This window comes from Gymnoscopelus braueri, assembly GCF_963280865.1.
Source record: "Gymnoscopelus braueri genome assembly, chromosome: 5".
Taxonomy (NCBI): Eukaryota; Metazoa; Chordata; class Actinopteri; order Myctophiformes; family Myctophidae; genus Gymnoscopelus; species Gymnoscopelus braueri.
The window spans coordinates 23,008,430-23,035,873 of NC_137606.1; the positions used below are offsets into that span (position 1 = coordinate 23,008,430).

At 43.1% G+C, this 27,444-nt stretch overlaps 2 protein-coding genes across 4 annotated transcripts in view; one reads left to right on the forward strand and one right to left on the reverse strand.

The window, feature by feature from the left end:
- Positions 1-2,740: 2,740 nt before the first annotated feature.
- The window catches only part of LOC308085813 (high affinity choline transporter 1-like), a gene marked incomplete at both ends in the record, with an annotated part of 40,832 nt that continues 16,128 nt past the window's right edge, over positions 2,741-27,444 (forward strand). Inside the window, 7 exons of the mRNA XM_080429123.1 lie at positions 2,741-2,828; positions 3,727-3,840; positions 5,782-5,937; positions 6,622-6,770; positions 9,575-9,709; positions 15,328-15,481; positions 21,012-21,229. Coding sequence (XP_080285249.1) covers positions 2,741-2,828; positions 3,727-3,840; positions 5,782-5,937; positions 6,622-6,770; positions 9,575-9,709; positions 15,328-15,481; positions 21,012-21,229 — 1,014 coding nt within the window. The remainder of the gene's footprint in view (positions 2,829-3,726; positions 3,841-5,781; positions 5,938-6,621; positions 6,771-9,574; positions 9,710-15,327; positions 15,482-21,011; positions 21,230-27,444) is intronic.
- LOC308086173 (uncharacterized protein) overlaps positions 23,222-27,444 on the reverse strand; it is a 98,160-nt gene continuing 93,937 nt past the window's right edge. For all 3 annotated transcript variants that reach the window (XR_013933226.1, XR_013933227.1, XR_013933228.1), the window contains one exon: positions 23,222-23,328. The gene's annotated coding sequence lies outside the window, so the exon portion shown is untranslated. The remainder of the gene's footprint in view (positions 23,329-27,444) is intronic.

A 27,444-nucleotide genomic window follows, 5' to 3' on the forward strand; every position in this document is an offset into this window, starting at 1 on the left:
GCGCCCCGGCTGTCATGGGGGAGGCAGTATAGCGACCAGGATTACTACATGTTTTTGTGAGGGTATTAACTACCCTAGGAGACACGGGGAGAACATGCAAACTCCACACAGAGTAGGCCCTTTCGCCAACCCCACCTAGGGTATGGGCGCTGATGACGCGGAGGAGAAGACACGCCCCCAGCGCCCACAGCGTCCCCGGCGGGAATCGAACCCAGGACCTTCTAGCTGTGAGGCGACAGCGCTACCGACTGCGCCACCGTGCCTCGGACCAAGGCAGTCTTAAAACTTGATGGAAAATAACCAGTGGACAGAGAACAGTTAATAATGGCTAATGTATCTGGACCTACGGTAAGGAGGATCTCTTTAAAAAATCTGGTGGGGATGGTGTCAAGCATGCAGGAGTTCAAACGAGAGACTGTGTCTTCTAGAGTTGCCATGGAAATTTGTTCGAACTGGGGGAATTTGACTGTTAATACGGGACAGTTGGGGCAGTCAGTGGGAGCAGGAGAGATCCTCTGCCTGATGCCCTCTATTTTGTTCACAAAATGGGAAACAAACTTGTTGCACATATCAATAGTGGCCTCTAGAGGCTGACTTGGTGGGGGGCCCATTAGCTGACTCAATTGCCTGGAACAGCGCTCTGGGGTTGTGTACCAATGAGCTTTGAGAAATACTGGTTCCTGGCATCTCTCACAGCTAATTCATAACTGGACATAAGGTCTTTCAGGTAGGTTAAAGATGAAGTGAGCTGGTCTGTTTTCCACTTCCGTTTGGCTCTTCTGCACTGTCTTTTGATTGCCCTAGTGTGATCATTAAGCCAATGAAGGACATTCGGTTTGTGGTATTTAATTTTATAGGGTGCGATGGCATCTAGGATGTTCATACAAGTCTTGTTAAAGTCGCAGACTAGACTGTTCACAGAGTGTTGGGGATGGACTGAAGTGTTAGAGGGGGAGGCTAGAAAAGCCTGGCGAAAACGCTGACCAGAGCTAGAGTTAAAAACACGGGAGCGGGATGAAGCGCGAGGCTTAGGGTCCGGGAGAGGGATAAGGGTCTGAAAACGTATTGCTTTATGGTCTGGGGGCGGAAATATTTCTAGCTCTAGGTTATTTAAAGAGACACCAGTGGATAGCACAAGATCCAGTGTATGTCCCCATGTGGGTTGGACCATTAACTGATTGTGCAAAGTTAAAAGATTCATAAAATCAGTGGCTAAAGCAGAGGAAGACGGGCAACAGATATGAATGTTAAAATCACCGACGATGAGGACCTTGTCGTGCTGGGCCATGATGACTGATAAAAGCTCTGAAAATGCATCTATAAAACCAGGAAGTTTGGGAGGCCTATAAATTAATATGCATAAAAGTGGAATCTTGCCTTTAATTAGAAAGGCCAGGACCTCAAATGATAAAAAACTACCAAGTTCAACTAAGGAGCACTTAAAATTATCTCTATAAATAACCACAAGACCACCGCCCCGGCTTGTCAGTCTAGGGAGATCAAGACAGGAAAAGTCAGGGGGGGGTGGCTGCCTTGAGAGAAACCATGTCATGAGGACCCAGCCAGGACTCTGTGATCATGAAAAAAACTGTTTTGTTAGACATGATAAAATCTTGACAGATAGCAGATTTCAGATGCAGAGATCTAACATTTAAGAGACACATTAAGACAGGGGAAGTGGCAGGGGAGCAGGTCACCGAGTGATTATGAATAGGGGGTCTGATTAAAGTATTATTGTTGACTGAGCGTGCTGGTGGAGTAAACAGGCAAGGCCTATTTCTAATGAGCACTGGTATGAAGGAGGGACAAGCTAAGGTGTCGTGGGGTAGGGGAACAGGAGACACTGGGGCAGGGGGACAGACAGGGGCTGAGACTAGGAGGGACAGGGGATGTAATACAAAAGTAGGGGTGGAGGGGTCACTATTGGGTCCTGTCCTCCTGGCCCATCAAGAGCTTTGTAGCTGGGTTTTGATGTTAAATGCAAGTAAACTGGTCCCCTTGTTATTAAGATGGAGGTTGTCTGGCTTGTACAGGTCTCTTCTGGTCCAGAAGGAGTCGAAGTTACTTATGAAACCATGACCCGTTGCTGGACAAAAACTAGTGAGCCAACAGTGCAGAGCATAGAGGCGGCTGAAATTTTCACTATTTTTTCTAAGTGTGGGAATTGGGCCAGAAAATATTCTGTTTTTTCCCAAGCTCTCAATTGTTGCTAATAATAATTCAATATCATGGTGAAGCTTGGTAGATTGTCTGAGCCTAATATCGTTGGTTCCGGCGTGAATGATGATGGTGTGAGCAGTTGGGTGGTGGTTGATGAGAGATGGTATAAGTTCAAGCAAGTCCAGAACTTTTGCACCGGATAAACAATATGTTATTCCATTCGGAAGCTCTAAAAACCTTACCAATGAGTCTCCTATCAGTAGGAACTGAGGTTCCTTACAGCCTCCGTTGTACACGGCCAGTTTAGCCGGGGCACCGCTGAGACGGACCGAGTTGACTGTGGCACCATCCGTCATAACAGACAAAGTTGGAGCAGAGGCAGGCGAAGGACTCGCGCTATGCTGGACAGGTGAAACTCCAGTTTCGCTGGTTGCTGACTTGGAGGGTGTAACCCGGTGGATGGAACCTGGGGCGTTTGCTTTCGGGTGAAGCGGGGATAGAGGTCGTCGAGGCTAAAAAGGAGTTGCTTGAAGTATCCGAGTCAGGATTTGGACGCTTCCCGACGCGTTGCGCTGATGGCATGCTATCCGCTAATTCAGCTAGCTCGGTGAGTGACCCGAAGGAGTTGGTGAGAGGCAGGACATCGGCCGAGACGCCTGGATCAAAAAGTGGAAGGGGGGCCCGTCTACGACCTCTCTTAGCTAGAAACTCCGTTGCAACTCTACAACGTTCGGCCTACTTAGGACATATCGGCTACCGTTTCAGATTTTTGAAATAATTTACGTGTGTGTGTACTCGGACGTGGACATGACAGGCAGCGAGGCGGGCAGGGGAAACTCTTTGTTATTGGCTTTCCATACGTTGTTTGGACGTATTTCGGTTGTTCATGACGTAAAATCGGGGGCGTTTCGAGAATATTTAAGGGCGTGTTATTTAAATGACGGTCAGTTTCTGCAGTCAAATATATCAAAGCTCAGACCAAATGTACGCTAGGATTGGCTGTATAGGATTGCTTGATAAATCCCACATGGACGTGAGCGTAAACTCATTCCTGGGCTTGAATTTATTGAATTTATTTTTTACGTTCCATTGATAAATGAGGGCCCTTGTATCTCCATTTCACCTTTTGGTTAAAATTACATTAATTCCCTACTTTCTACATCGTCGTATGACAGCGTTGTGCAAAAGTACTGAAAAGATGCAATGCATTGTGACTGTGAGCTTGTAGATTTGCTACTTTTGAAAATGTGTGAAACATTTTGCCTATAGTGACATGCCCAAAATAGGGACACCAGGTTGAACGTGGTTAAATCTTCCATGTTGGCTTTCTGCAGTAAATATTTAACCAATGAAAAGTATTAAGAGCTTGTGGCTCTACATCCAATACTACATTGGATCATTTTTATTTTTATTATTTTACTAAAAAGTAACGGTTTTGGACATACAGTGCAAGGTTTCTTCCCGACAGCAACAATTTGTGTTGTGTGCAAGTGTCAATCTTAGTGTGTGTGTGCTCATGTGTATGTGCATGTGTGACTGTGTTAACTGCTTTTTCTTCATCATCAGCCACCTGGGTTGGAGGAAGCTACATCATGGGTACAGCTGAGGCTGTCTACACTCCCTCTCGTGGTCTCATCTGGGCCCTAGGGCCCCCTTCATTTGTGATGACCTTCCTCATTGGTAAGAAGCAGCATGTATATTCTTTCCATTTTCAACTGTAGTCCATTGTAGTCCGGGAAGAGCTGAGATTTAAGCCTGTGATGTAACAGACTTGGAAATCACGTTAAAAATAAAACATTTGTGAAAATAAATAAATGTTTTTTTTTGCTTCTAATATAGAGGCACCAGGTTGGGAGTCATTCAAATATTTTTAGGGTATACAATTTGCTGTATTAGGATATGAGTGTGCACAAAGTACTGATATAGTACATAAATAATTCATAATGACGTGATGGTTGTCACAAAATCCCAAGGCACATGTGGACGTGTCTCGTGGACCACTGTTTGAGAACCACTGGTTCTCAACCTTTTCAAGCTGCGACCCCCCAAATTAATCATAGCCTACTAGACCTTACCCGTCCGGGGATATGAGCACCCAAAGTATGTGCAGTTTGGGTTAAGCGTTGTGCACAGACAGTATATCAGGGATGGAAAGTGACTTTGTACTAATGGTACCTGCAACACTTCACACACGCACGTGCACGCGTCCCGTCGCTGCGGTGCGGAGCCACAGAGAACACACACAAACAGCCGCTCATAAACAGTAGTAGTAAACTGAGCACATGCGCAATACGGTAGTGTTGGGCAGGAGTCATCCCATAACTTGTGGGGCTGTAACCATGGCGACGGAATCTCCGGTGTTGACAAAAAAATCACACCCAGTGTGAAGTGGGCGGTGTGGTCACAGTGGTCATCACAGTGATGGAAGAAGTGATGGAAGAAACCATAACTTAAAAAAAACACATTTATGTTTTTTTTAATGTTATGGTTTCTTATATAGGGCTATGCACATGTGTCATGTTTCCCTAGCCAATCACAGTCCTGAATAGACTGTGATTGGCCAATCACGGTGCAGGGTTAGGGGGGTACATTTGTGGCCAATCACAGCGCAGGATTTGGTGTGCAAATATCCAAACCTCACATATAGGGGCGGTTTCACCGCCCAAAAACACTAATGAACAGCGTACATTTTGGGAAAGTTAAAAACGGGCGACGTTATTTGGTGCATATGCTAATGGTCAATGGCCGTGTGCAACTTCAGATCAATATTGCTCCAGCCATTGAGGAGAACCGGGCTGGACAGAGAGATTCTGAATAGACAGATCCTGTCCACAGAGGTTTCCTGTCCACAGAGGTTTGGTTAATTATATGAAGGATTTGAACTGGGGACCCCCAAAATAATCATATTTGAACTGGGGACCCCCAAAATAATCATATTTGAACTGGGGACCCCCAACATAATTATATTTGAACTGGGAAACCCCCAAAATAATCATATTGGAACTGGAGACACCCCACCCTGACAAGCACTTGGAATTGAAGGAGTTGAGGCATTCAATTTAGTTTGACTCGGTTCCACAGATAAATATTGTGAAAATAGCAGCTCTACAAGCTCACAGCTTGTAAATTGTCTATTTTCACGCTTATATTATTTGACCATTTGGCCAATGTTTGACCAGTTTTTATAGTATAGTTTGTTGGTTACTTTTGATGCAGAAATGTTTTTTTTTAATCATCTTGCAAAACCTGGTCTATATCTACACTCGCTAGGCCTGACTTTTGCGTCACTTTTTCCTCATTGGCTGGTCCTTTAGCCAATGAGGGCTCAATCTCCTCTCAGAATATGGGATCTAAAGATGACCCACAATACTGTGTTCGGCCAATGTATGTAACTCTATGGTAAGTGGCGCTGTTGCTCAATGTCCTCTCAGAATATGGGATCTAAAAACGTTGCCATATTTAGTGAGAGAATAAGCAACCTGGTATAATGTGACAATATGTCATATCTTGTTTTCTTTTAAATTAAATTGTCACTTCATTGTCCCCCAATCATCTGGGGTCCAGACCCACAGGTCGAGAACCACTGGTCTAATCCATCACCTTCATGTTGTGTCCCAACAGGAGGCTTGTTCTTTGCTAAACAAATGAGGTCTAAGTGCTACGTGACGATGATGGATCCATTTCAGCATCGCTATGGCAACGCAATCACCACAGCCCTTCTGCTTCCCAGTCTGCTCAGTGACATTCTGTGGGTGGCCGGCATCCTCGGTGCCTTGGGTCAGTAATAGCCTCATTCCCAGCCTTTTCTCATTTCCGAGGAGAAAAAACTAGTCACAACCTAATGCAGAGAGTGTCTATAGGTGTCTATAGGGACCAATCACAACACTCGTTTCCTTCACGGAGAATGTAAACAGACTTGTAAGCCGTAACATAATTTCCTTGGGTGGTACTTCCGCCAAATGCTGGTACTTCCGTTTAGACACTCAACCGGCTAGGGACCACCTGGGGTCCAAATGGACCCTTGCAGGTCTGTAACTCTGAGAGTGTGTGTACACATGGCAAACAGGATGTAGACCTTACTTTGTAATTTCATTGCAAATGTCAATGTTATTTAACTCTGTTTAGCTGTTCTCTGTTCACTATTGCTTATCAGTCAGTACTTACTACCTAGGGCTCCAAACAGGTTTCAGGAGCAGAAACAAAAAAGAAACGTCATCATCTTTAATTGTTAGAAATTAATCTCCATTACTGGTTAAATAACGTTATGTTTTCTTTCCTACAATATTTAACAACTACAAAAGTGCAATCCATGGAAGGCATGTGAGGTTGTAAATCTGCTATCTTGACTGAAAGTTTGCCTATTTTCGTGGTTGGTTCACCTACAGTATTATGACATGTGCAGAGTTTGGACACTAGGGTTCAATTTGCTTATAGACACTTGTGTATTGTGTGTTTTTACAGGTGGAACAGTCAGTGTGATTCTTGATCTTCATTCGTCCTACGCCATCATCCTGTCTGCAGGTGTTGCTATCACCTACACAATGCTGGGAGGCCTTTACTCAGTGGCCTACACCGATGTCATGCAGCTGTTGATCATCTTCATCAGTCTGGTGAGAGCAGACATAATAACAATAATAATAAGGGTAATAATAATAATAATAATAATAATAATAATAATAATAATAATAATAATAGTAATAATAATAATAATAATAATAATAATAATTAGAAAACCTGTGCTCCTCGGAGCACAGGTCTCCGCCAGGTCAGATAGGTTAGTATGGGTCAGCAATGTTCGGAATTCGCCAATCAGGCTGGAATGTGAAAAATCAGGCGAATCGGACAAATCCATCTTGATCACTTAACTAAAGAGATCATTTGTACTGATTTGCGTGATGTTTGGACAACATTTGTAGGAGTAATATTAAAACAATAATAAAAATCGGCCTCTTGGTGGCGCTATAATAGGGCAATGTTGAAAGGGTGGCATTTTTTAGTGCGAATGTTTGTGCAAAGTTTCACCGCAATCGGACGCTGCGTTCATGATTTGCAACATTTTGTTCAAAACGGGCCACTACTGCAAACTTTAGATCAATCTTAGCCAATGAAGATGGAATATGAAAAATCTAACAGATCCGTCTTGATCACATGACTATAAAGATCATGTGTACCGATTTGCGTAAAATCTGGAGTAATATTCAAAAATGTGTTTTATATAAGTCGGCCTCCTGGTGGCGCTATACAAGGCAGATGTGAAAAATGCAGGGCAAATGTTCTTGCTTGGCCTCTAGGGAGTGCGCATACACATTTTTACACAGATCAATGCAGTTATAGGTAAAAACACGAATCGGCCTGTTATAGCGCCACCATGAGGCTGATTTGAAAATTTTCAAGTGGCATTTCTTTGTCTGCCTAGTGAGAATGTGCATGCAAAATGTCACAGAAATTGTATGCTGTGTTCATAATTTAAGGCATTTTGTTCAAAACAGAGCCCTCCTGCAAACTTTGGAAGCCATTTTTAGCCAATCAGGACGGAAGATAAAAAATCAGAAAAATTGTTTTGTTTAATGACAATAGAGATACTATGTACTGATTCATGTGACGTTTGGACAAAATCTATAGGTGTACTGTCAAAAAATGTCTTTTGCAAAAAGCGGCCTCCTGGTGGCGCTATAAAAGGCCCATGTGAAAAAATTGGGGCAGAGGTTCTGAATTGGCATCCAGGGAGTGTGTGTGCACAGTTTCGCTGCGATCAAGCCAACAGAGCCAGAGATAAGCTGTCCACAGACGGACGGACGGACGGACGGACGGACAGGGTGCAAAACATACTCTCTCGCCATGCCTTACGGCCTGGCGGAGAGAATAATAATAATAAATGTAATAAATGTAACAATAATAATATCTTAAATGGATATAACACTTTTCTGAGTACCCAAAGACACTTTACATGGGGGGCTTGAGAAAACTTTTTTAGGGGGGAAAAACACTAAGAAAAGGCTAAGACTAAGGATACAATCAATAAAAGCAGTGGAATGAAAAGAAGGGGGGGGGTAGAGTTAGCTGGGGAAAGCCATATTGAAGAGGTGGGTTTTGACGGGTGCACCCCCCCATTTCTAAACCCCTCCCCTTCGAAACACCCCTATTCCGAAACCCCCCCCCTCCACTCCGATTTTTTTTTCGGAGTGAGGGGGTGTAGGAGTGGGGTGGTTTTGAAAACTTGGAGTAAACCCTGCCATTCCGAAAAATAGATATAAATTAATATTAAAGTCTTCTGGCGCAGCTGTTCACCCCCCCCCTCACCTGCGTGCGTTTGTGGGCGTGTGCGTTTGTGTGTGTGTGTGTTACGGCCGCGGACTTCTGACAAATAGACAGACAGACAGACAGACAGACAGACAGACAGACAGACAGACAGACAGACAGACAGACAGACAGACAGACAGACAGACAGACAGACAGACAGACAGATCGATCTACAAGCCGATCTACTAGCTCCATCGTCTCGCAGCGCGAGACGTTGTGAGCTTATATACAATATAGAGGGGGTCCCTGCTTCATATCTCTCTCAGCTAGGGGGTCCTTGGGCTGAAAACCCTTGTGACAGATGATAGATTAATTGACATATAGATAGATAGATAGATAGATAGATAGATAGATAGATAGATAGATAGATAGATAGATAGATAGATTATGTTACGCGCGTGGAAATAAATTAATAAATTACAGAAAATAAGAAAATAAATTATAATAAATTACAATAAATTCATGACTGATACCAAATGAAAATATAAACTTTACAGATCATATAAACATTAAAATGATAAGAATTCAAGTAACATTGACAAAGATCTGGCTTAATGAAATCTCAACCGCTCTGTGTCAATGCGCAAAATATAAAATTATTATGAGTGACACCTTTCGGAATAGGGGTGTTTTGAAGGGGAGGGGTTTAGGAATGTGGGGGGTGCACCCAGTTTTGACAACGGTTTTGAAGGTTTGGAGGGTGGGGGCTTCTCTGAGAGTATTGGGAAGTGCATTCCACAGGGTTGGGGCATCAAAAGCAAAAGTTCTATCTCCCCAGGTACAGTACATGAATGTCAGGGGCGGCATAGCTGAATGGGTAGAGAGCCTGGCTGAGAAGTTGAAGGACTCAGGTTCAATTCCCGGCCCTGGCAATATGTCGATGTGTCCCTGCATGAGCAAGATCCTTGAGTTTACTCATAACTGCACTCTGATATTTTCTCCAGTTATTTTTTTGTAAAGTTTTGGTACATTTTGATACATTTTGTAAAGTGGTTAAGGCAACCTCCATCCCCCATGCCCGATAGCATTGGAGGTGCACTTCTTCACTGGCAGTGAACATAATTATGTTTTTGTTGAACTATTTCCTTGTTCTGTTTTATCTTGCCTTTCCCAGTGGCTGTGTGTTCCCTTTGTAATTCTCCACCCATCATCAGCTAATATGACACTCACACCTTTACACTCACCGCCCTGGACGGGGGAGCTCAAGACGGAGGATGTTGGAAAATGGATCGATGAATTCCTTTTATTGGTTAGTTGTTGTTTCCCCTCCAAATCCTATTCATGTGCAATGTGCATCTGTGTTTACATATCCACACTGTCAGGCAGAGATGTCCAATGTCTTTTTATGTTTTCTCTTAAATTAACGCCATAAATTATACTTTGTGGTATTACAGTGTGTATGACAGTGTATGACAGCCTACAAGCTGAAAAATCAACAATTTTCACAGAATGTTCGCCTCAGAATAGCTATAGGGTTCATGTGGTAACACGAGTTTGTGACTAATACTCACTAAGTATTAACTGCATTGGATCCATTGGAACACAAGTTCTTTTTGAGTGGTGCCAACCACTCCATCAATTGACAGAGTGTGCTTGTTTGTATGTATGTCCCTATGTATGTATGAGCACGGCAACAACAGCTGCAGCTGATTGCAACACAAAGATGCAACCAGTTACACAAATTAAACACAAACAGGAGGCAGTGCAACACATGCGCCACTTAAAGACATGCGCGCACACACACACACACACACACACACACACACACACACACACACACACACACACACACACACACACACACACACACACACACACACACACATAGGCTGGCTCAGCATGCGTGCGTGCGAAGCGCGTATGTGTGCGCACACCAAGGGCCCAGCTTCCTGCTTTGAAATTGAGTCTATATAGGAAGTAAAAATTCATATGAATGGCCTGTAGGTTTGCTGTTTTACCCCTGCTGGTGTCAGAAAGAATCTTTCTCCATTCAAGTGGGTGGGTTTTTGACCAACTTTAGACTAGATTTTCTTACCTTAATAAACATTGTCATAAATACTATATGTCTCCAGTTGCTAGTTTAAAGTCTTCTTTCAATCACCATGATATGCGTTTTGGTAAATGATGGTCCCATTCATCGCCACTTTGTCCATTCATTTTTACAGTCTATGGAGGAGACACACACACACACACACACACTCTACTAAAAAGACCGATCTACAATTTGAGTGAAAGTACATTCAGTACTTAACACTCGCATGACTGCAGCCAGCCCATCCCCTATGCAGTCTAAGCTAAGATCAAAATGACCGTTCGTTTCAGCTATTCAATTGGCCAGTGTCTCCCCTCTGCGCTCCAGAGGATTTCACACCTTTTCCCCTGCGCTGCGGGGGGTACCATTGTCTTTTAAATACCTATTAACATTTCAATCCCACTCAACTCAGTGAGCTCATATATGTTGTCAGACTACATGCAGGCAGAAATATTATAATATCGGCTAAAAAAACGTATAAAACAGCGTGATCTGTAGCGGTACATTAAACTCTTGAGTGAAACTTGGATAGCCTATACACACTGTTGCCTCTGGATATCTCTTGACAAACCAATATTATTATATTCATAATAATAATATTCACACTAGTTGCCTAAGGCCAGCGTCTCCTCTCCTCCTTCTATCTCTCAGCGCAACAAGTGAACACACATCAGTATGTTTCACACATGTGCTCAATCCAGCTCTGCTGCTGTGCAAAATATCTGATCTACAAGCATAAAACAGTTGCTGCGTCTTAATATAACTATATATAACTAGGATCTGCTATTTTCAAAAGATGTTTATACATTTGTAAACCTTTGTGATTGATTGATTGATTGATTGATGTACTTTATTTAGGAAGACATGAGAACAACAGTACATGGAAGTACAAATTCACAATACAAGGTCTACTAAACTGGAAGGCTCATAAAGCACTAAGCTTGTTTAAAATGAGATCCCTGTCACTCCCTTCATGAACGAGGCAGATATGGTTTGCTACTGATGGGTTTTTATTAAGCAACTTGTCAGCTTAATGTACCAACCGTCAAACTGTTCAAAACACAAAAAAATAAACAACGATAAGCATGACATAAAACACGTAACGCGCATAAAACATAAGGAAAGAAAAATGCTCTAAGAAATTAAATTACCTCATTGGCTGCATGAAAACAAAGAAGGGAATGAGCCTTCAGGAAACCCAAACAGTAAACAAACTGAAATAAAACAAACAATCAATTAAACTCATAATAAAACAGTACAACTCATTGGTTCAGCGACCACACTGCCAACAAACATTTTGTGCTCTCACGGTGAGTGTCACCGACACTCTGAGCTGTGAGACGCTTCCAACCAGGAAGACCATATAAGGGCAGCGGCCGGAAGCTGTCACAACAGAGCTTCCGGACAGCTTGTCAAAATAAAATAACTTTGAGAACACAAAAATAATAATCTGTAGCTGCAGTTACAATCCCCACGCACCCAAATCATGATGACATATAAGAGACGGATATACCGTACACTACTATACAGAACGTCATACAATCAGCTTCCAGGTTACTGGTATGAAAAGTAAAAAATATGTACAAGAGAAAGAAAAAAAAGGAAAAAGTTGACAGGGGCCATTTTTGAATTGCAGCCTCCTGAAGGTGTTTCTTTAGGGCAGTTTTGAAAGTGAGTAGGGTTTTACACTCCTTTACTCCTTTTGGTAGGGCATTCCACATTTTTGTTGAATAGCATCAGAACGAGTTAATTCCCTTTGTTGAGCCAAATCTGGGTTGAACATGATCTGTGGAGCTGCCTCTGGTGTTATGATCGTGGACTTCATTTACGTTTTGGAAGTATTTTGACAAATACAGGGGGATCCCAATGTTGTGGCGTATCCTTTTTTGTCCCCAAAGTCGCTTATAATAAGCAGACATGGCAACCGAGAGAGAGCGAGAGAGAACCAAATACGCACGCAGCAGCGCTCCTTTCAAAAAAACTTCTACTCAGGCCTTTGTGAGCCCCCAGACAGTTTTTAAGTTGCTCGATTCAGTATTTAGATATTAATTTTATCAGACACGCCCCCTTCCTATGCAAACCCATTATAACTTCTAACTCCATTTTTAACATGTTAGATTCATCAAAAACACCCGTCCTTGGTTCTGGTGACTCATACCGCCCCCCTAATGTGCGAGGGGGCCGTGGTTTTTCAATTACTTTCTTCATTTATTTTTAATATTTTTTGGGGAAATTAAAAAAATAAAATAAGATAAAAAAATAAAATAAAAAAAATAACACAGCCCCTTCACGCATTAGGAGGGCAGGGTGAGTCACCAGAACCAAGGACGGGTGTTTTCGATGACATGGTTAAAATGGAGTTTGAAGTTACAATGGGTTTGTATAGGAAGTGGGCGTGTCTGATAAGGCGTGTCTGATTAACTAGAACAATGGCAGTCTCCGGGTGGTCAGGAGGTGTGAAGCGCTCTAAGCCTGGGGGAGAAAGGGTAAGAGTGGTCTTATAGCCGCAAAATAACGTCAGAGACGGTATAAGTATAGTTAATTTCATTTTAAAAAACATTTCAGTAAAAAAAAAAAAAAACAGAGATGATTTGAATCGAATATTTTGGAAAAGTCATGGAAGGGGAACTTTCTCAGAGCTTCATGAGAAAAGATAATCCACTTCAAATTCTCAAAATTGGTCAGATTGACTAGCCTGGTAAACCCCCCTCCCTCCGGAAATCTCATTTGCATTTGATTTCAGGAAGGAGGTCTGGGATTGCGCAGGGAGTAAAGCTGCCCGAACACTGCGTGTTCGAACCAATCAGCGGCTGCTAGGGGCGGGATCATCCAATCACCTGCCTAGTAGCTTGAAAAAAAGAAAAACCGTCTGTCATCGATTCTGCGACCGGAGTCTCAGATGGGAAGTAGGCTGTGAAACAAATGTGTGTCGCAAGCTTCTTCCATTTGACGGTGTCAGGTTACAGATTGACTGCTTAGTCACGCAAGTGTTAAAAGTAACTAAAGTGACTAAAAAGTTATCTACATTGGGTAAAAAGTAATCAAAGTCAGTAAAAATACTTTAAAAATAAACAAATAGAGTAAAAATACTTAAAAGTACTTAACATGAGTAAAATACTAGTTATACTAATTAAACACTAACAGGAGACAGTGAACCACATGCACCCACACACACAGGATGGCTCAGCACACGCACACGCACACGCACACGCACACGCACACGCACGCACACACACACACACACACACACACACACACACACACACACTAAGGTGCACCATTGCTCCGCCCCCTCTGTGTTCCTATTGGCTGGGCTTTAAACAGCCCTAACTCTAGTTCCCAGCATGCTAAACTTCACAAACTTAGTAGGTGCTCTTAGGCGGCCAATAGGGACAGGCTGTAATTGCTTAAGCCCTGCCCCCTCTGTCGTTCCTATTGGCTGGGCTTTAAACAGCCATAACTCCAGTTCCCAGCATGCTAAACTTCCCAAACTTAGTAGGTGCTCATAGACGGCCAATAGGGCCAGGCTGTAATTGCTTAGGCCCCCCCCCCCATCTGTATTCCTATTTGCTGGGCTTTAAACAGCCATAACTCCAGCTTCCAGCATGCTAAACTTCCCAAATTTACTAGGTGCTCTTAGACGGCCAATGGGGACATGCTGTAATTGCTTAAGCCCTGCCCCCTCTGTGTTCCTATTGGCTGGGCTTTAAACAGCCATAAATCCAGTTCTCAGCATGCTAAACGCCACGCCCCCTCTGTGTTCCTATTGGCTGGGATTTAAACAGCCATAACTCCAGTTCTCAGAATGCTAAACTTCCCAAACTTGGTAGGTACTCTTAGACGGCCAGTAGGGACAGATTATAATTGCTTAAGCCCCGCCCCCTCTGTGTTCCTGTTGAACAGCCTTGAAATGAATGGACAGGGATTTAACATTCTTCCTCTAGTTCATATAGCTTGATGAAATTAACTCATCAAAGGCACCACTCACTTCACACATTTTTTCCATTTTGGATTTTATTTTATTTGGCTTGACCCTAGTCTCTGGTGTATTAACTCAGCTGTGTGGAACCTCATGCGCACACCCTGGCACATTCCTCGTTAGTGCAAGTTCAGGGGTTGGCACGGTGGTCGGAAGCGCTGTCGCCTCACAGCTAGAAGGTCCTGGGTTCGATTCCCGCCGGGGACGCTGGGGGCTATTCTCTCCTCCGAGTCATCAGTGCCCAATGGCCATACCCTAGGTGGGGTTGGCGAAAGGGCCTTTCTGTGTGGAGTTTGCATGTTTAGGTACCCTCACAAAAAACATGCAGTAATCCTGGTCTCTATACTGCCGGGGCCCCTGATGGAGGGGAAAGGAACTGGTTGGAATAACGTGTTCCTTCCACGTGCTACGTCCTACCGAGACCCCCCCCCCCTGTCAGGTGAAAAGCAGCAACCTGCTCACTCCTCATGCATTGAAGGAAGCATGAGCTCAGTTCGGGGCTCTCCCCAGGCTGGCAGAGGGAGAGTAGCGCCCAGGATTACAGCTTATATGCAATTGGCACTGGGTGGAAAAAAATTGCTACAAAAATCGTGCGATAAAAAAAAAAAAGTAAGCCTACTCTCTTTGATGTGTGGGCTCTGGTATTCAGGCAGTACTACTGTATTTGATGCGTGGGGGGGCTGTTATTCAGGTAGTACTACTCTATTGGCTAATATGTTGATCTCCTCACAAATATAGTAATACAAGTGTGTGTGTGTGTGTGTGTGTGTGTGTGTGTGTGTGTGTGTGTGTGTGTGTGTGTGTGTGTGTGTGTGTGTGTGTGTGTGTGTGTGTGTGTGAATGCCTGCAAGGACAGTCTCTGGGGGGACTGTCCTTGCAGGCATTCTATCAGAGGGTCCTTTCTGCTGCATCACCTGCTCAGGCCCGAAACACGTGTTTTGCATCAATGATCATCTGCTTCATCATGGGGATTCCCTCAGTCATCATAGGAGCAGTGGCTGTTTCCGCAGGTACTTTACAAACACACAACTTGCACACACTGTTAAAGCTGGCTGCAATCCGTAACTTTTGTCCTACCCAGGATTCGAACCCTGATGTCCTGCATGAGACCAAATGTTTTACCGCTAACCAAAGACATATTGCCTGCTTGGCCAGGCGAGAATATTGCCCTTCATGACCTTCAGGCAATAGGCCTTCCACTTGTCAACCTAGCCTGGAATCCAGACTGATTTGCTCCGTTCGGCTGATTATTTTTTTCTCACTTTGCTTCCCAGTCCATGGTCCTATTTGACTCATATTTCCAAACATCACCAATTATGTAGGCAAGTCAGGAAGTGACCTGAATTTTACATTGGAAGCCACGGATCCCCCCCACAGACCAACCAGAAGCCGCTGCAACTATGGGTGCCCACCGGTGCCCGTCCTGCCCCTTGGAAATAGGATCAGTACCAGACTCAGATGCAAAGTGAGAAGAAAAAACCTGCCGAACAGAGCAAATCAGTCTGGATCCCAGGCTATTGTCAACCAGTAGGGGTCCAACCTGACACCTGGGTCTAAATTTGTCAATGGAAGAGTATAGGCAGACCTCCTCCAACCACTGTAGATGTACTAGTTATATTTATTAACATACTCTACAATACAGATAGGGAACTTCCCACCAAATAGCCTATTCTTAATGTAATGCCTGCACAGGAAATGCATGCACGTGCATGAAGGCAGTAAGGCAAATGAAGGCAAATGCAGCAACATGCCTAAACAAACCCATATGGTTTGAATTATATCTTTAGGAGCTATCTATCTATATAAATTAAACAGATAATTTTATTCCAAACATAATCCTGCATTAGCGAGAAAGAAGATGAGATCAAAAGTATACTGCTAAGCATGCTAGCTGTGGCTAACTGGAATGCAACACTGGGATTTATATTAAATTAAATCACATTTCATGTGGCCACTAGTCACCATAAGGTGTCGCCAAAATACCAAAGAGAAAATCCCACACAATGGGCCTCATTCAACAATAAGTTCCTAATGTTTCCTCTTACATTTCTTCCTAAGTGAATTCCCTAAGAGAAGTCAAGTCAGATTCACGAAACGTTCTTAAAAGACAGAATTGTTCGTAACTATGTTCTCATGATGATGAATCCCAATCCTCGTAACTTGAAGGGGTGTGCCAGTTAATCCTAATTATCATAGGTGGACGCCCCACATATCCCAGTAGCATCCCAATTACCATAGGGAGCCGCCCCACCAATCCCCATATAAGGCATGACTGCATGGCCCTGCCTGCAGTCACACCTGTGTGTGATTTCTGCTCACAAAAATCACAGGAAATAACACACAGAAACAAAGTTGAGAGAATGAAGTCAAGAATGCCTAAACTTAAGTCTAAAGATGGTGGAACACCAGACTCCAAACATTAATACTTGCATGTCTAAGCGGCCAATCTGGCCCAGTTTGAGACTTTGAAGTGGATTATCTTTGCTCATGAAGCTCTGAGAAAGTTCCCCTTCCATGACTTTTCCTAAATATTCGATTCAAATCATCTTTTTTTTTTTTTCATCTTCAATTAGCCATACTTATACCATCTCTGACGTGATCTTTCGGCTATTTTGACCGCACTCACCCCTCTCTCCCGCAGCCAGATAGCTCTTCACACCTCCAGACCACCTGGAGACTGTCATTGTTCTAGTTAATGGATCATTTGCATTTCACTGTCAGCTAGGAACCTGGCAAAGCGATTTCTCTCCTCTAGGCCTAATACTAATAATGAAATAAAAATCACACCCAGTGTGAAGTGAGCGGTGCTATTTATGAGCGAAGTTTTAAGTTAATTTCATCATGTGTCTCGCTAGCCAATCACAGCACGTCCTGCAAAGATAAGTATTCAGACCCTTTGCTGTGACACTTGTATATTTGCACCGCTCGGTGCTCAAAAACAACAGTGGTCATCACAGTGATGGAAGCTCACTTAAAAAAAAAAAAGTATTTTTTTTTAAGTGAGTGGTGCTATTTATGAGTTATTAATTTCATCATGCGTCTCGCTAGCCAATCACAGTACGTCACAGCCAATCAGCCAATCACAGTACAGCGAAAGACACATTTTCGCGACGGAAAGAAAAACTTTCGCCACGGATAGGTCCCAAACCCACTAATAGGAGCGGCTACACCGCTAAAAAATGACAACTGTGTTGTCCCCATATATCTAACCTCTATAATGTTGTATTTCATCTGAGCAATGTGTGCTGCTCCCCAGCCTGCATCGCGTATTTGGCTCAAAACCAATAAAAACACTATAGCTACCCAAGGCTTGAATCATGAGCGCTAACCTCTGATTGCCTTTCAACAAAACCATATTTGATCACTAAAAGATCACTTCTGTCTAATCTGTCTCCAACTCTCCTGTCTAATCTGTCTCCAACTCTCCATTGTCCAAAACACATCTCTTGACAACTTATATATTATATTATATAAGTAAGTCTCCTCTCCTCCTTCTCACAGCGCAACAAGTGAACACATCGGTATGTTTCATACTCTATCCTGCTCTAGGCTTTGCTGCGCAAACTATCTGATCTACAAGCATAAAACAGTCGCTGCGTGATAATAATAATAATAATAATAATAATAATAATAATAATAAAGCTTTATTTATATAGCACCTTTCGAAACAAAGTTACAAAGTGCTTCACATATATAAAATACATCATACAGTAGGAGAGCAGAAAAACATGAAAACATTAAAAGCAAAAACAGAAAAAAGAAATTATGCAGCAATACAGTAGGACAAAATGTGTGTAGATCACATCTCTTTGTGCAGCATTTAAAAAAGTGAAAGTACTTGTGGTTGCCAAATTTTGCGAGAGAAATAAGCAGCCAGGTCTAAGAAAAAAAAACATTTTTAGAACAAAATGCCTGAAATCATGAATGCAGTGTCCGATTGCCGTGCACGGCCTAGGAAGAAATGGCACCCTTTTCACATTGGCCTATTATAGCGCCACCAGGAGGCCAAAATAACCTACCTGACCTGGCGGAGACCTGTGCTCCGAGGAGCACTTTTTCTAGTTTTATTTTATTTTATTATTATAGCCTGTGATAATAATAGGCTCTTAATTTAACTATGTATAACTAGGATCTGCTATTCTCAAAATATCTTTATACATTTGTAAACTTTTGAAATTGGAGAAATAAAGCCGATGTCTTTCCTTACAGATAGATAGCTCAAAACGTGTCTTCATAGAAAGACGTGAAAAACAAGCCCACAGTCGCTTATAATAAGCAGACATGGCAACATAGAGAGAGAACGTATACGCAAACAAATACGGAGCAGCTGCGCACGATGCTTAAATGAAATACAGCATTTAGAGGTTAGATGTATGGGAACAACACAGTTGTACTTTTTATTTCATTATTAGTATTGGCCTAAAGGAGAGAAGTCGCTTGGCCAATGCAAATCACCCATTAACTAGAACAATGACGGTCTGCGGGTGGTCTAGATGTGTGAACGGCTCTTGCCTGGGGAAGAGAGGTGTGAGTCCGGTCAAAATAGCTGAAAAATAACGTCAGAGATGGTATAATTATTGCTAATTTCATATTTAGAAAAGTTTCAGATATTAAAAAAACTGAGATGATTTGAATCGAATATTTAGGAAAAGTCATGGAAGGGGAACTTCCACAGAGCTTCATGAGAGAAGATAATCCACTTTAAATTCTCAAAATCGGTCAGATTGACCGGCTAGTCACGCAAGTGTTAAGGGGTTTGGGTATGGGGCTTGGGCTTCAACTCAACCGGGTCTGTTTGCGTTGGATTGTAATTTTCAGAACCAGCAGTGGTTCTCAAATATTTTCATGTCAAGGACCCCCAAATTGCATGCATTTGGCTGCAGACCCCATCTGAAAATATGTTTTGCCAGGGACTCGCATAAGAGAAGATTTGTGCATTTTTCAAAATGTTTCAAGATTTATCTAAATGTGTCAAAAGTAGCCGATTTACAAGCTCAAAACAGGCAGTAATTTGATGTGTTGTGATATTGTAGATCAGCTATCCCAAACAAAGAGTTGAAGTGGTTAAACTGTGTTTGGCTGTGGACCCCCTGGAACTCCCTCAAGGACCCCTGGGGGTCCCCAGACCAAACTTTGAGAACCACTGCTCTGAAGATATGATAAAAATATTATTGCAATTTAAATCATATATTATACAACAGAATTGAAGAAACTTCAAGAATAAGTATGTTTTGCACAAACATGTCACACTTAAAGGAGAATTCTGGACTAAGTTTTTCTTACCTTTTCTATGATGTTATGATATCTTAGGATGAATGGTGTAGTAGAACATTTTCATAACTCTATCCTGGGTCCGCCACAGCTTAAAACGTGCGCGGACAGGCCTTGCGTTAGATCACATATTTTAACTCATTCACTGCCAGAACATTTTTATTTTTGCGTTTGACAAACTGCCAGAGATTTTTCATAGAAAAAAAAAGTACTCAGGAGCCAAGATACAAAATGTTTAAGTTTTAAGTTAACAAGGAAGTGGATTGGAGTCTAGATCTTCAACAAATCATATCTCCTTGGTCTTTAGGTTAAAAATTAAATAAATAAATAATAAAAAAAAAAAAAAATTAAAAGTCGTTTTAGTCGTTCTTGGCAGTGGAGGCTTAAAGGACAAAAGTCGTTTTAGTCGTTCTAGGAATAGCTTTTTATTTTTATTTTTTTAGATCTGACGTTCATAGTGACAGAACACTGTCCAAAAAAAAAAAAAGTCTCGCTAGAAGAGATTGAAATCTCGAGATTGAAATCTCGAGATTGAAATCTCGAGATTGAAATCTCGTCTAGTGAAACTTAGATTTTTTTTTGGTTGCATAGTGTTCTGTCACTATGAACGTCAGATCTAAAAAAAAAAAAAAAAAAAAAAAAGCTATTAAAATATGCGATCTAGCGCAAGGCTTACGTAAGTTTTAAGCTGTGGCGGACCCGGGTTGGAGTTATGAAAATGTTCTACTGTACCATTCATCCTAAGATATCATAACATCATAGAAAAGGTAAGAAAAACTTAGTCCAAAATTCTCCTTTAACACATTCCCTGCCATTGACAGAGATTTCTTTTTTTGAAAATTCCACAAGAGGGCGCTCTAACACAACTTAGGAATGATCCTAGGACCCTGAAAGAAGGAATGGACAGATGTGATGTCATCTCAAAAAATTACACTCCCGTCCACTCCTCGAAAAACACGAGGCGAAAGGCCACCCTAAGAGTGCTTTTCAGTGTGCGTAGATTATGTTCTTACCTAAGAACAGATCACAGCTAAGAAAACATTGAAGTATACCAAAATCTTCTTCAAAATTTCCTAAGTGGGTCTAAGAAGAAATTTCCTGTTAAGAACGGTTGCTGAATGAGGCCCAATGACTTTAAAGATTGAATGATTCTGTTCCTTATTGTTGCCATCTTGCTGATCAATTATGAAATATTTATAAGACTTTAAGACAAAAAACATGTTCAAGTTATTTTTCTCTTCACTTTGGATGTCCGTTTCCCCCTTTCAGACTGGAACCAGACAGAGTATGGTCTCCCAACTCCGTTTGAGCGAGGGGAGGCAGGGAATGTGCTTCCACTGGTCCTGCTCAACCTTGCCCCGTCCTGGGTGTCTGTGTTGGGCATTGGGGCATTGACTGCAGCCGTCATGTCCTCCGTAGACTCTGCCATGCTTTCTTCTGCATCCATGTTCACTCAGAATATCTACAAAAGCTACCTCAGGAAACAGGTTGGAAACCTTTATTTATGTGTACTATAACCATTATCGATGGCCAAAACGCAAAACCTCCTATCTAAAGAATTAACATTGTTGGGGAAATGAAAAAGAAAACTACAAAATGTTGTATTTGTTTTAGCACAATGCTATTTTTTTATGATACCCATCACATAATACACCGTTTCTGGATTTCTGCACTATATTACAATACTATATGTTAATTACACTGATCTCATATTGCAAATGCAGATAGGAGGTTTTTCCCCACTTTTCCTGGATAATTCTGCAGATAGGAGCTTTTGCATTTCAATGTTAAGTGATTGCATAACTAAATCATGACAAATAATACTGGCTGTAAATACATACATGTACAGCTGCAAACAGTTGCATCAGTGGTGTGGTCTAGGTTTTTTTTCCTGAGGTATACAATAATCATTCCCTGCACGAGATGCGCGTGGTCGTGGGTATACGCTAGCGCGTTTTCAATGGATGAAATGGTTAGTAGAGTGTATACGCTTTTCCCCCCCAAAAACCTGCACTGTATACGGCGTATACAGCGTAACACAGTAGAACACACCACTGAGTTGCATTGAATGCTTTTTTATTTTATTCAAAAACAAAGTTTGCAGGGCAATGCTCACATTTTTTTTTGCTAAGAACAGTCCACAGCAAGAATCTAAAAAACAACAAGACTACAAAACAACAGGCCCAGGAACCCCTCGACATAATCCCCCCTACCCCCTGAGGAGGGTATTTCAGGTGGAGTTGGGGGTCCCAACTCCACCACCTGAAATCCCCACCACCCCCACTCCCACAGCCCCCATTCCCCCCAACCAGCACACCACACCCCCAAAACTCACCCACCCAAACCCTCATGCCCTCCAACTCCCCTAACTCATACAACTGGATCACCAACCTTGTGTCCAGTGTGGATAGTGGATTAGTATGTAAGATCATTGAATGTATTAAAGAGCCTATAAGCAAGGAGGAAGGACGGATGCCATGACCCTAGAATCACCAAAGCCAGGGAGGAGATGAGAGCAGCACACAGGGACTTTTTTGCTGACCAAAAAGGAGAGGGTCTGAGGGAGGAATATAAGCAGAGGAAGGAGGAGCTATACCACGTGTATGCAGCTGGAACAACAGGAGCTGACCCAAAAGATCAGGGACATTAAAGAGGTGCATGTTAACCAGAAGCATGGCATGAGCTGGAAGCTCATCAATGACATTTATGGCAGAAGCTCTTCTCAGACTTCTGGGGAGAAAGCGCAGAGGAACGAGTTGAAACATGGTACCAGCACTTCAAAACACTCCTAGGAAATCCTCCTTCAACCGAAGAAGAGGATGATCCGATGCTCCTGTCTTCCATGACCTTACCATACCAGACGGATCATTCACCATGGATGAGTACCAGAGGGCCAAGGCTACTATCAAGTGAGGCAAGAGGAGGAGGATGGAGTGACACCAGAGGTTCTGATGTATGTGCCCATAGACGAGGTGGTGTTGGATTTTATCAAGCACACATGTTTAGCGAGCTGCCGAAGCTGTGGAGCAAAATGATGATCGATCCAGTACCAAAGTCAGGCGACCTCACCAAGACGGACACCTCCAAGGCATTAGCCTGAGCTCACAAGTCGCCAAGACGGCTAACAGGATGATCCTCAACCGTCTTAGACCCATCTTAGACCCTGTACTGAGAAACTCGCAGAACGGCTTACGCCCGGAGCGAACAGCAGGCGGGCAGATGCTGGTGCTGAGGAGGATACTGGAAGGAGTAAGGGAGTGGAATCTTTCAGTGGTGATCACCTTCATGACTTCCAAAAGGCTTTTGGCACCATCCACTGGGGGAAACTGATGAACAGTCTCCGGGCCTACGGAGTTCCTGAGAAGATGGTTCAGATGATGGAGACAAGCTACTCGAGGCAGTCCAGGACTTCAAATAACCTGTGCCTGGACTGCTTCAATGGAACAGGACCTGAAAGGTTTCATGACGTTCAGTTTTACAACACATTAAAAGTCTTTGTCATGGTCCTTCAAACGTGTATAAAAAGTTTTAACAAAAAAATCCACTCCATTGATCCATGGCTAATCTCTCAAGAACAGATTCTGCTCTGCGTTGAAATCTGTCGTGAAGGTTCGTCATAACGTGTACGCACTGTGTGGGCGTGGGCGTGCCTTCAGATCAGGAAGCAGGCCGCGCTTTACCCAATCAAATGTAGTGGCCGGGATTTACGTGTCCGCTGATCCTTCCCTACTCAAAACAAGCCGAAACTAATTTAACAATGGCGTCCGCGGAGCAGACAAAACCACGGAAAGATATTCACATTTTGACTTGCTCTTTCATCATAGAAATAATCCATGTTCTCTGGGAGAAGTGGTGTGAGTGTTCCGTGTAGAAATATTGTTAGTGGGAATGAAAACATAGTCGCACCACCCGGAAGTGGAGCGTGAAGGCAGACTAAAACCCCGGTTTCCTTTGCGCACGTGTGCTGCGTCGTCATTGTCCCAGAGCCAACATGAGATAGTACAAACAGCAGAGGGCGCTGTTTTTCATTCTCATTTGGCTTTGGGTTCCCAGATTGATCCATGGCAGGTGTTTTTCTCTCACATTTCTAAAGCCTTTTCAACTGCAATGAAACAAGAAATCTTTGCCTGCGGGTGTCGCTGGTGAGGGATTTTGCCTGTCAATCATCGCCTCTGCTCCGCCCCCCCCCCCCCCCCCAAAGGAAAGGATAGGGGAGGGGAGGGGCGAGGAGGAGAGTGGGCGGGATTCGGCTGTGACCTCACTGTCGAAGGGCCAAGCTCAGATTACTTTTCAGCCTAATTATTCAGAAAACCCCAGACCACAGAAAATCCACTGAATGTTCAAAGTTCAGATTTTTTGGGTGTTATTGAGGTCATAAAAACCCCCAAAAAAACATAAAAAATAAAAAATGTGAAAATGAATTTCATAGAACCTTGAAGGTCGGGGGGGCACTTGACTGGAATGCCTTGCATGGGATGAGGAGAGTGTGGAAATCAGACATGGGAGAAAACCTCAAGAGGCGGCTGTTCATATAGCTACAGTGGAGTCAGTACTGCTGTATGGGGCTGAGACATGGACCATCACAGCACAACAGGAAAGGGCCCTGGATGGAGTCTACACAAGAATGCTACGAATGGCACTAGGAGTCACATGGACGGACCACATCAGAAATGTGGTCCTCTACGGGAACCTACCATGGGTCACAGACAAAGTCAGAGAGAGAAGAATGAGGCAGGGCACATGAGGCAGGGCACTGCGTCAGGCACCCAGAACTAGTGGCAAGCAAACTGACACTGTGGGAGCCAACCCAGGGCAAAGCCAGGAAAGACAAGAAGTGCACCATCTACGTAGAGGCACTTCGGCGTAACAGCTTAGCTAACAACACAGTAGAGCTCAAGACCCTGATGCTAGATTGGAGAGTGTGGAGGGCAGCGATTCAGGAGTCCCGAGTTGGTGTTGGCTAGACCACACTCGCATCACAAAGACCCTATCCTATATGATCCGGCCTAACTGGCCCATGCCCCCCTCAACATAATCCCCCCCATACCCTCTACCCCCAACTCCACCACCTGCAATACTCTCTCACTCCCACAAACCCCATCCCCCCCAACTGCCAGCCCACACATCTCCACCTCCAAAACTCAAACCCCCATCCCACTTCAGGAGTCCCGAGTTTGTGTTGGCGAGACCACACTCTCGCATCGCATCGCAAATACCCTATCCTATATGATCCGGCCTAACTGGCCTATGCCCCGCTCAACATAATCCCCCCCATACCCTCTACCCCCCAACTCCACCACATGCAAAACTCCCCCACTCCCACAAACCCCATACCCCCCAACTGCCAGCCCACACCTCTCAACCCCGATAATTCAAAACCCCATCCCACCCCATACCCTCATACCCCCAAATCCCACCCAACCCATTACCCCCACTCCCAGAACCCCCGGTCCCATGCCCCCAACCAGCACACCACAACCCCCAAACTCCACCCACCCAAGCCCTCATGCACCCCCCACCCCATAACCCCCCAACCGCCACCCCACACCCCATAACTCCAAACTCCAAACCGCATCCCACCCCCATACCCTCATACCCCCCAACCGACACAACACAATATTCTCACAGGGCTGTTGGCTGCCACGGTGTTCACGTGTGATTTTGATCTGCATTTAATAAAAAATCACGACATGGACGTTCACATCTAAGCAGCAATGACAACCTCTAACCACAAGTTCAAAGTGTTCAACGCCAAAACCTCCTATCTATACCTAAAAATGACCTCCTATCTACATAGATGCACATAGGAGGTTTTTACCTAGAAACAGTTAGGCTTACAAACAAACATTATTTTGTTAAATAATGCTTTTTTTATGCTCATTTTGAGATCAAGACATTCTACAGTACTGTAACAAGTATTACCATTCACATTTTTGATCAACTCACACTCTTGGTGTGATAAAAGTTTCACCACCTGACACTAATCATTAGCAATCAACAAGGCAATGCAATTAACTTGACAGTTACTAACAAATACTTAAATAGTAAGGGTGGAAGACACTTTTTTATTTTGAAAATAATTGATTACTACAAACTGAAAGACATTTAGACGGTCTACATAACATAGAATTCCCGAGTTTCAGCTCGGTCTGCTGCTCAACTAATTCTGGTGTAGATAAGAGGTTTTGCGCTTCAACATTTTAGCACTAATTGGCACTGAACAAGATAGGAGGTTTTAGTCAAATGACTTTTCTGACAAAATGAGGGGCGGTACCTACTATCTAGCAGACAGATTGAGCATGTGCAGCATAGCCTAAAGTCCTCATCCACAGTGAAATCCGAAAATCATGAAATTTTCGAGGTTTTGCGTTTTGGCCATCGTTATGTAACTATGTGTCTCTGCATGTGTGTGCCTCCTTGTGTCTATGTATCTTCAGCAGTGACTATACTGTATCACTTTGCATCCTGCAAATAAATACTAAACCGTTGTTGTGATAAGCACAGAGGACCTGTAGGGCTTTCAGCTACGCAAAAGAGGTTTTGGTGTGATAACAGATGGGTTTTCTATTAAAGCTGCAATCCATAACTTTTTTGTGTATGAAACGTTATTTTGACAATTCCGTATGGTAGAGTATGTTAATACAATATAACTAACGCAATTGCAGTGGTTGGATCTGCGCTTTTATTGAGACATTGTGGTTGGGTAGGACCACTACTGGTTGACAAGAGCTATTACGTGAAATTCTAAGGGAAATGTCTCGCCCTCCCAAAATTGGCTGTCCGTTATCATCTCAACAGTAGAAATTTCAGCACTAGCAGGGGGAACGAACCGAATCCCGGGTAGTACATGGTACAACTTACCATCCTAAGAGCACTATTAAGGACATCTTAGTTAAGACCTGGTCGTATTACTTAATTTAAGACATGGAGGCATGACCAGTGCCATTTTGCTATTATGGGTGCGGTAATCTGCGCATTGCACAGTGCTATTAAGGTGTTATGCGGTAAAACTGCCCTGAATTAGTCATGGGTGTGTTTGGGCGTTACTTTAATCAATCCAATTTGAGTACCCGCTGCCATTCCCTCTAAGATCAGCCAAGACGCAGTGCTATTATCCGTGCGTTAAGCGGTGAGAGCAAAAGAGAAATAAACCTCACATTGACCTCCAACTGCAGACATGACAGTCATAACCACTGTAGCCTCTGTCTAATTATGTTTTGTTACATTAGTTTCCAATGTCCAAAACACATTGATATAGTATCTTGACAAACCAATATTATTATATTAATAATAATAATATTTACATTCTCAGTTGCCTAAGCATCTCCCCCTTATATCTCAACAAGTGGACGCATCGGTATGTTTCACACATTTGCTCAATCCTGCTACTGCTGCCCAAAATATCTGATCTCCAAGCAGTGGCATAATTTGCCTAGGGTTGCTGGGTTATGAGAACCCATACATGGGACTTCCACGCAAGGGGGCCCTCCAGGAGGGGATTCAATAATTGATTTAAGTTTTTTCATTTATGTTTTTAATACATAAAAATAGCCGCCCATATTACACAGTAAAGGCATCTGCTATTATATTTATTTTTGGTAATTTCCAATATATTATGTAGCCTATAGGATTATATCCCCATAATAGTATTCATATTATTTCTGCAAGACTCATTGACGAGAAACCCACCATAACCGGAACG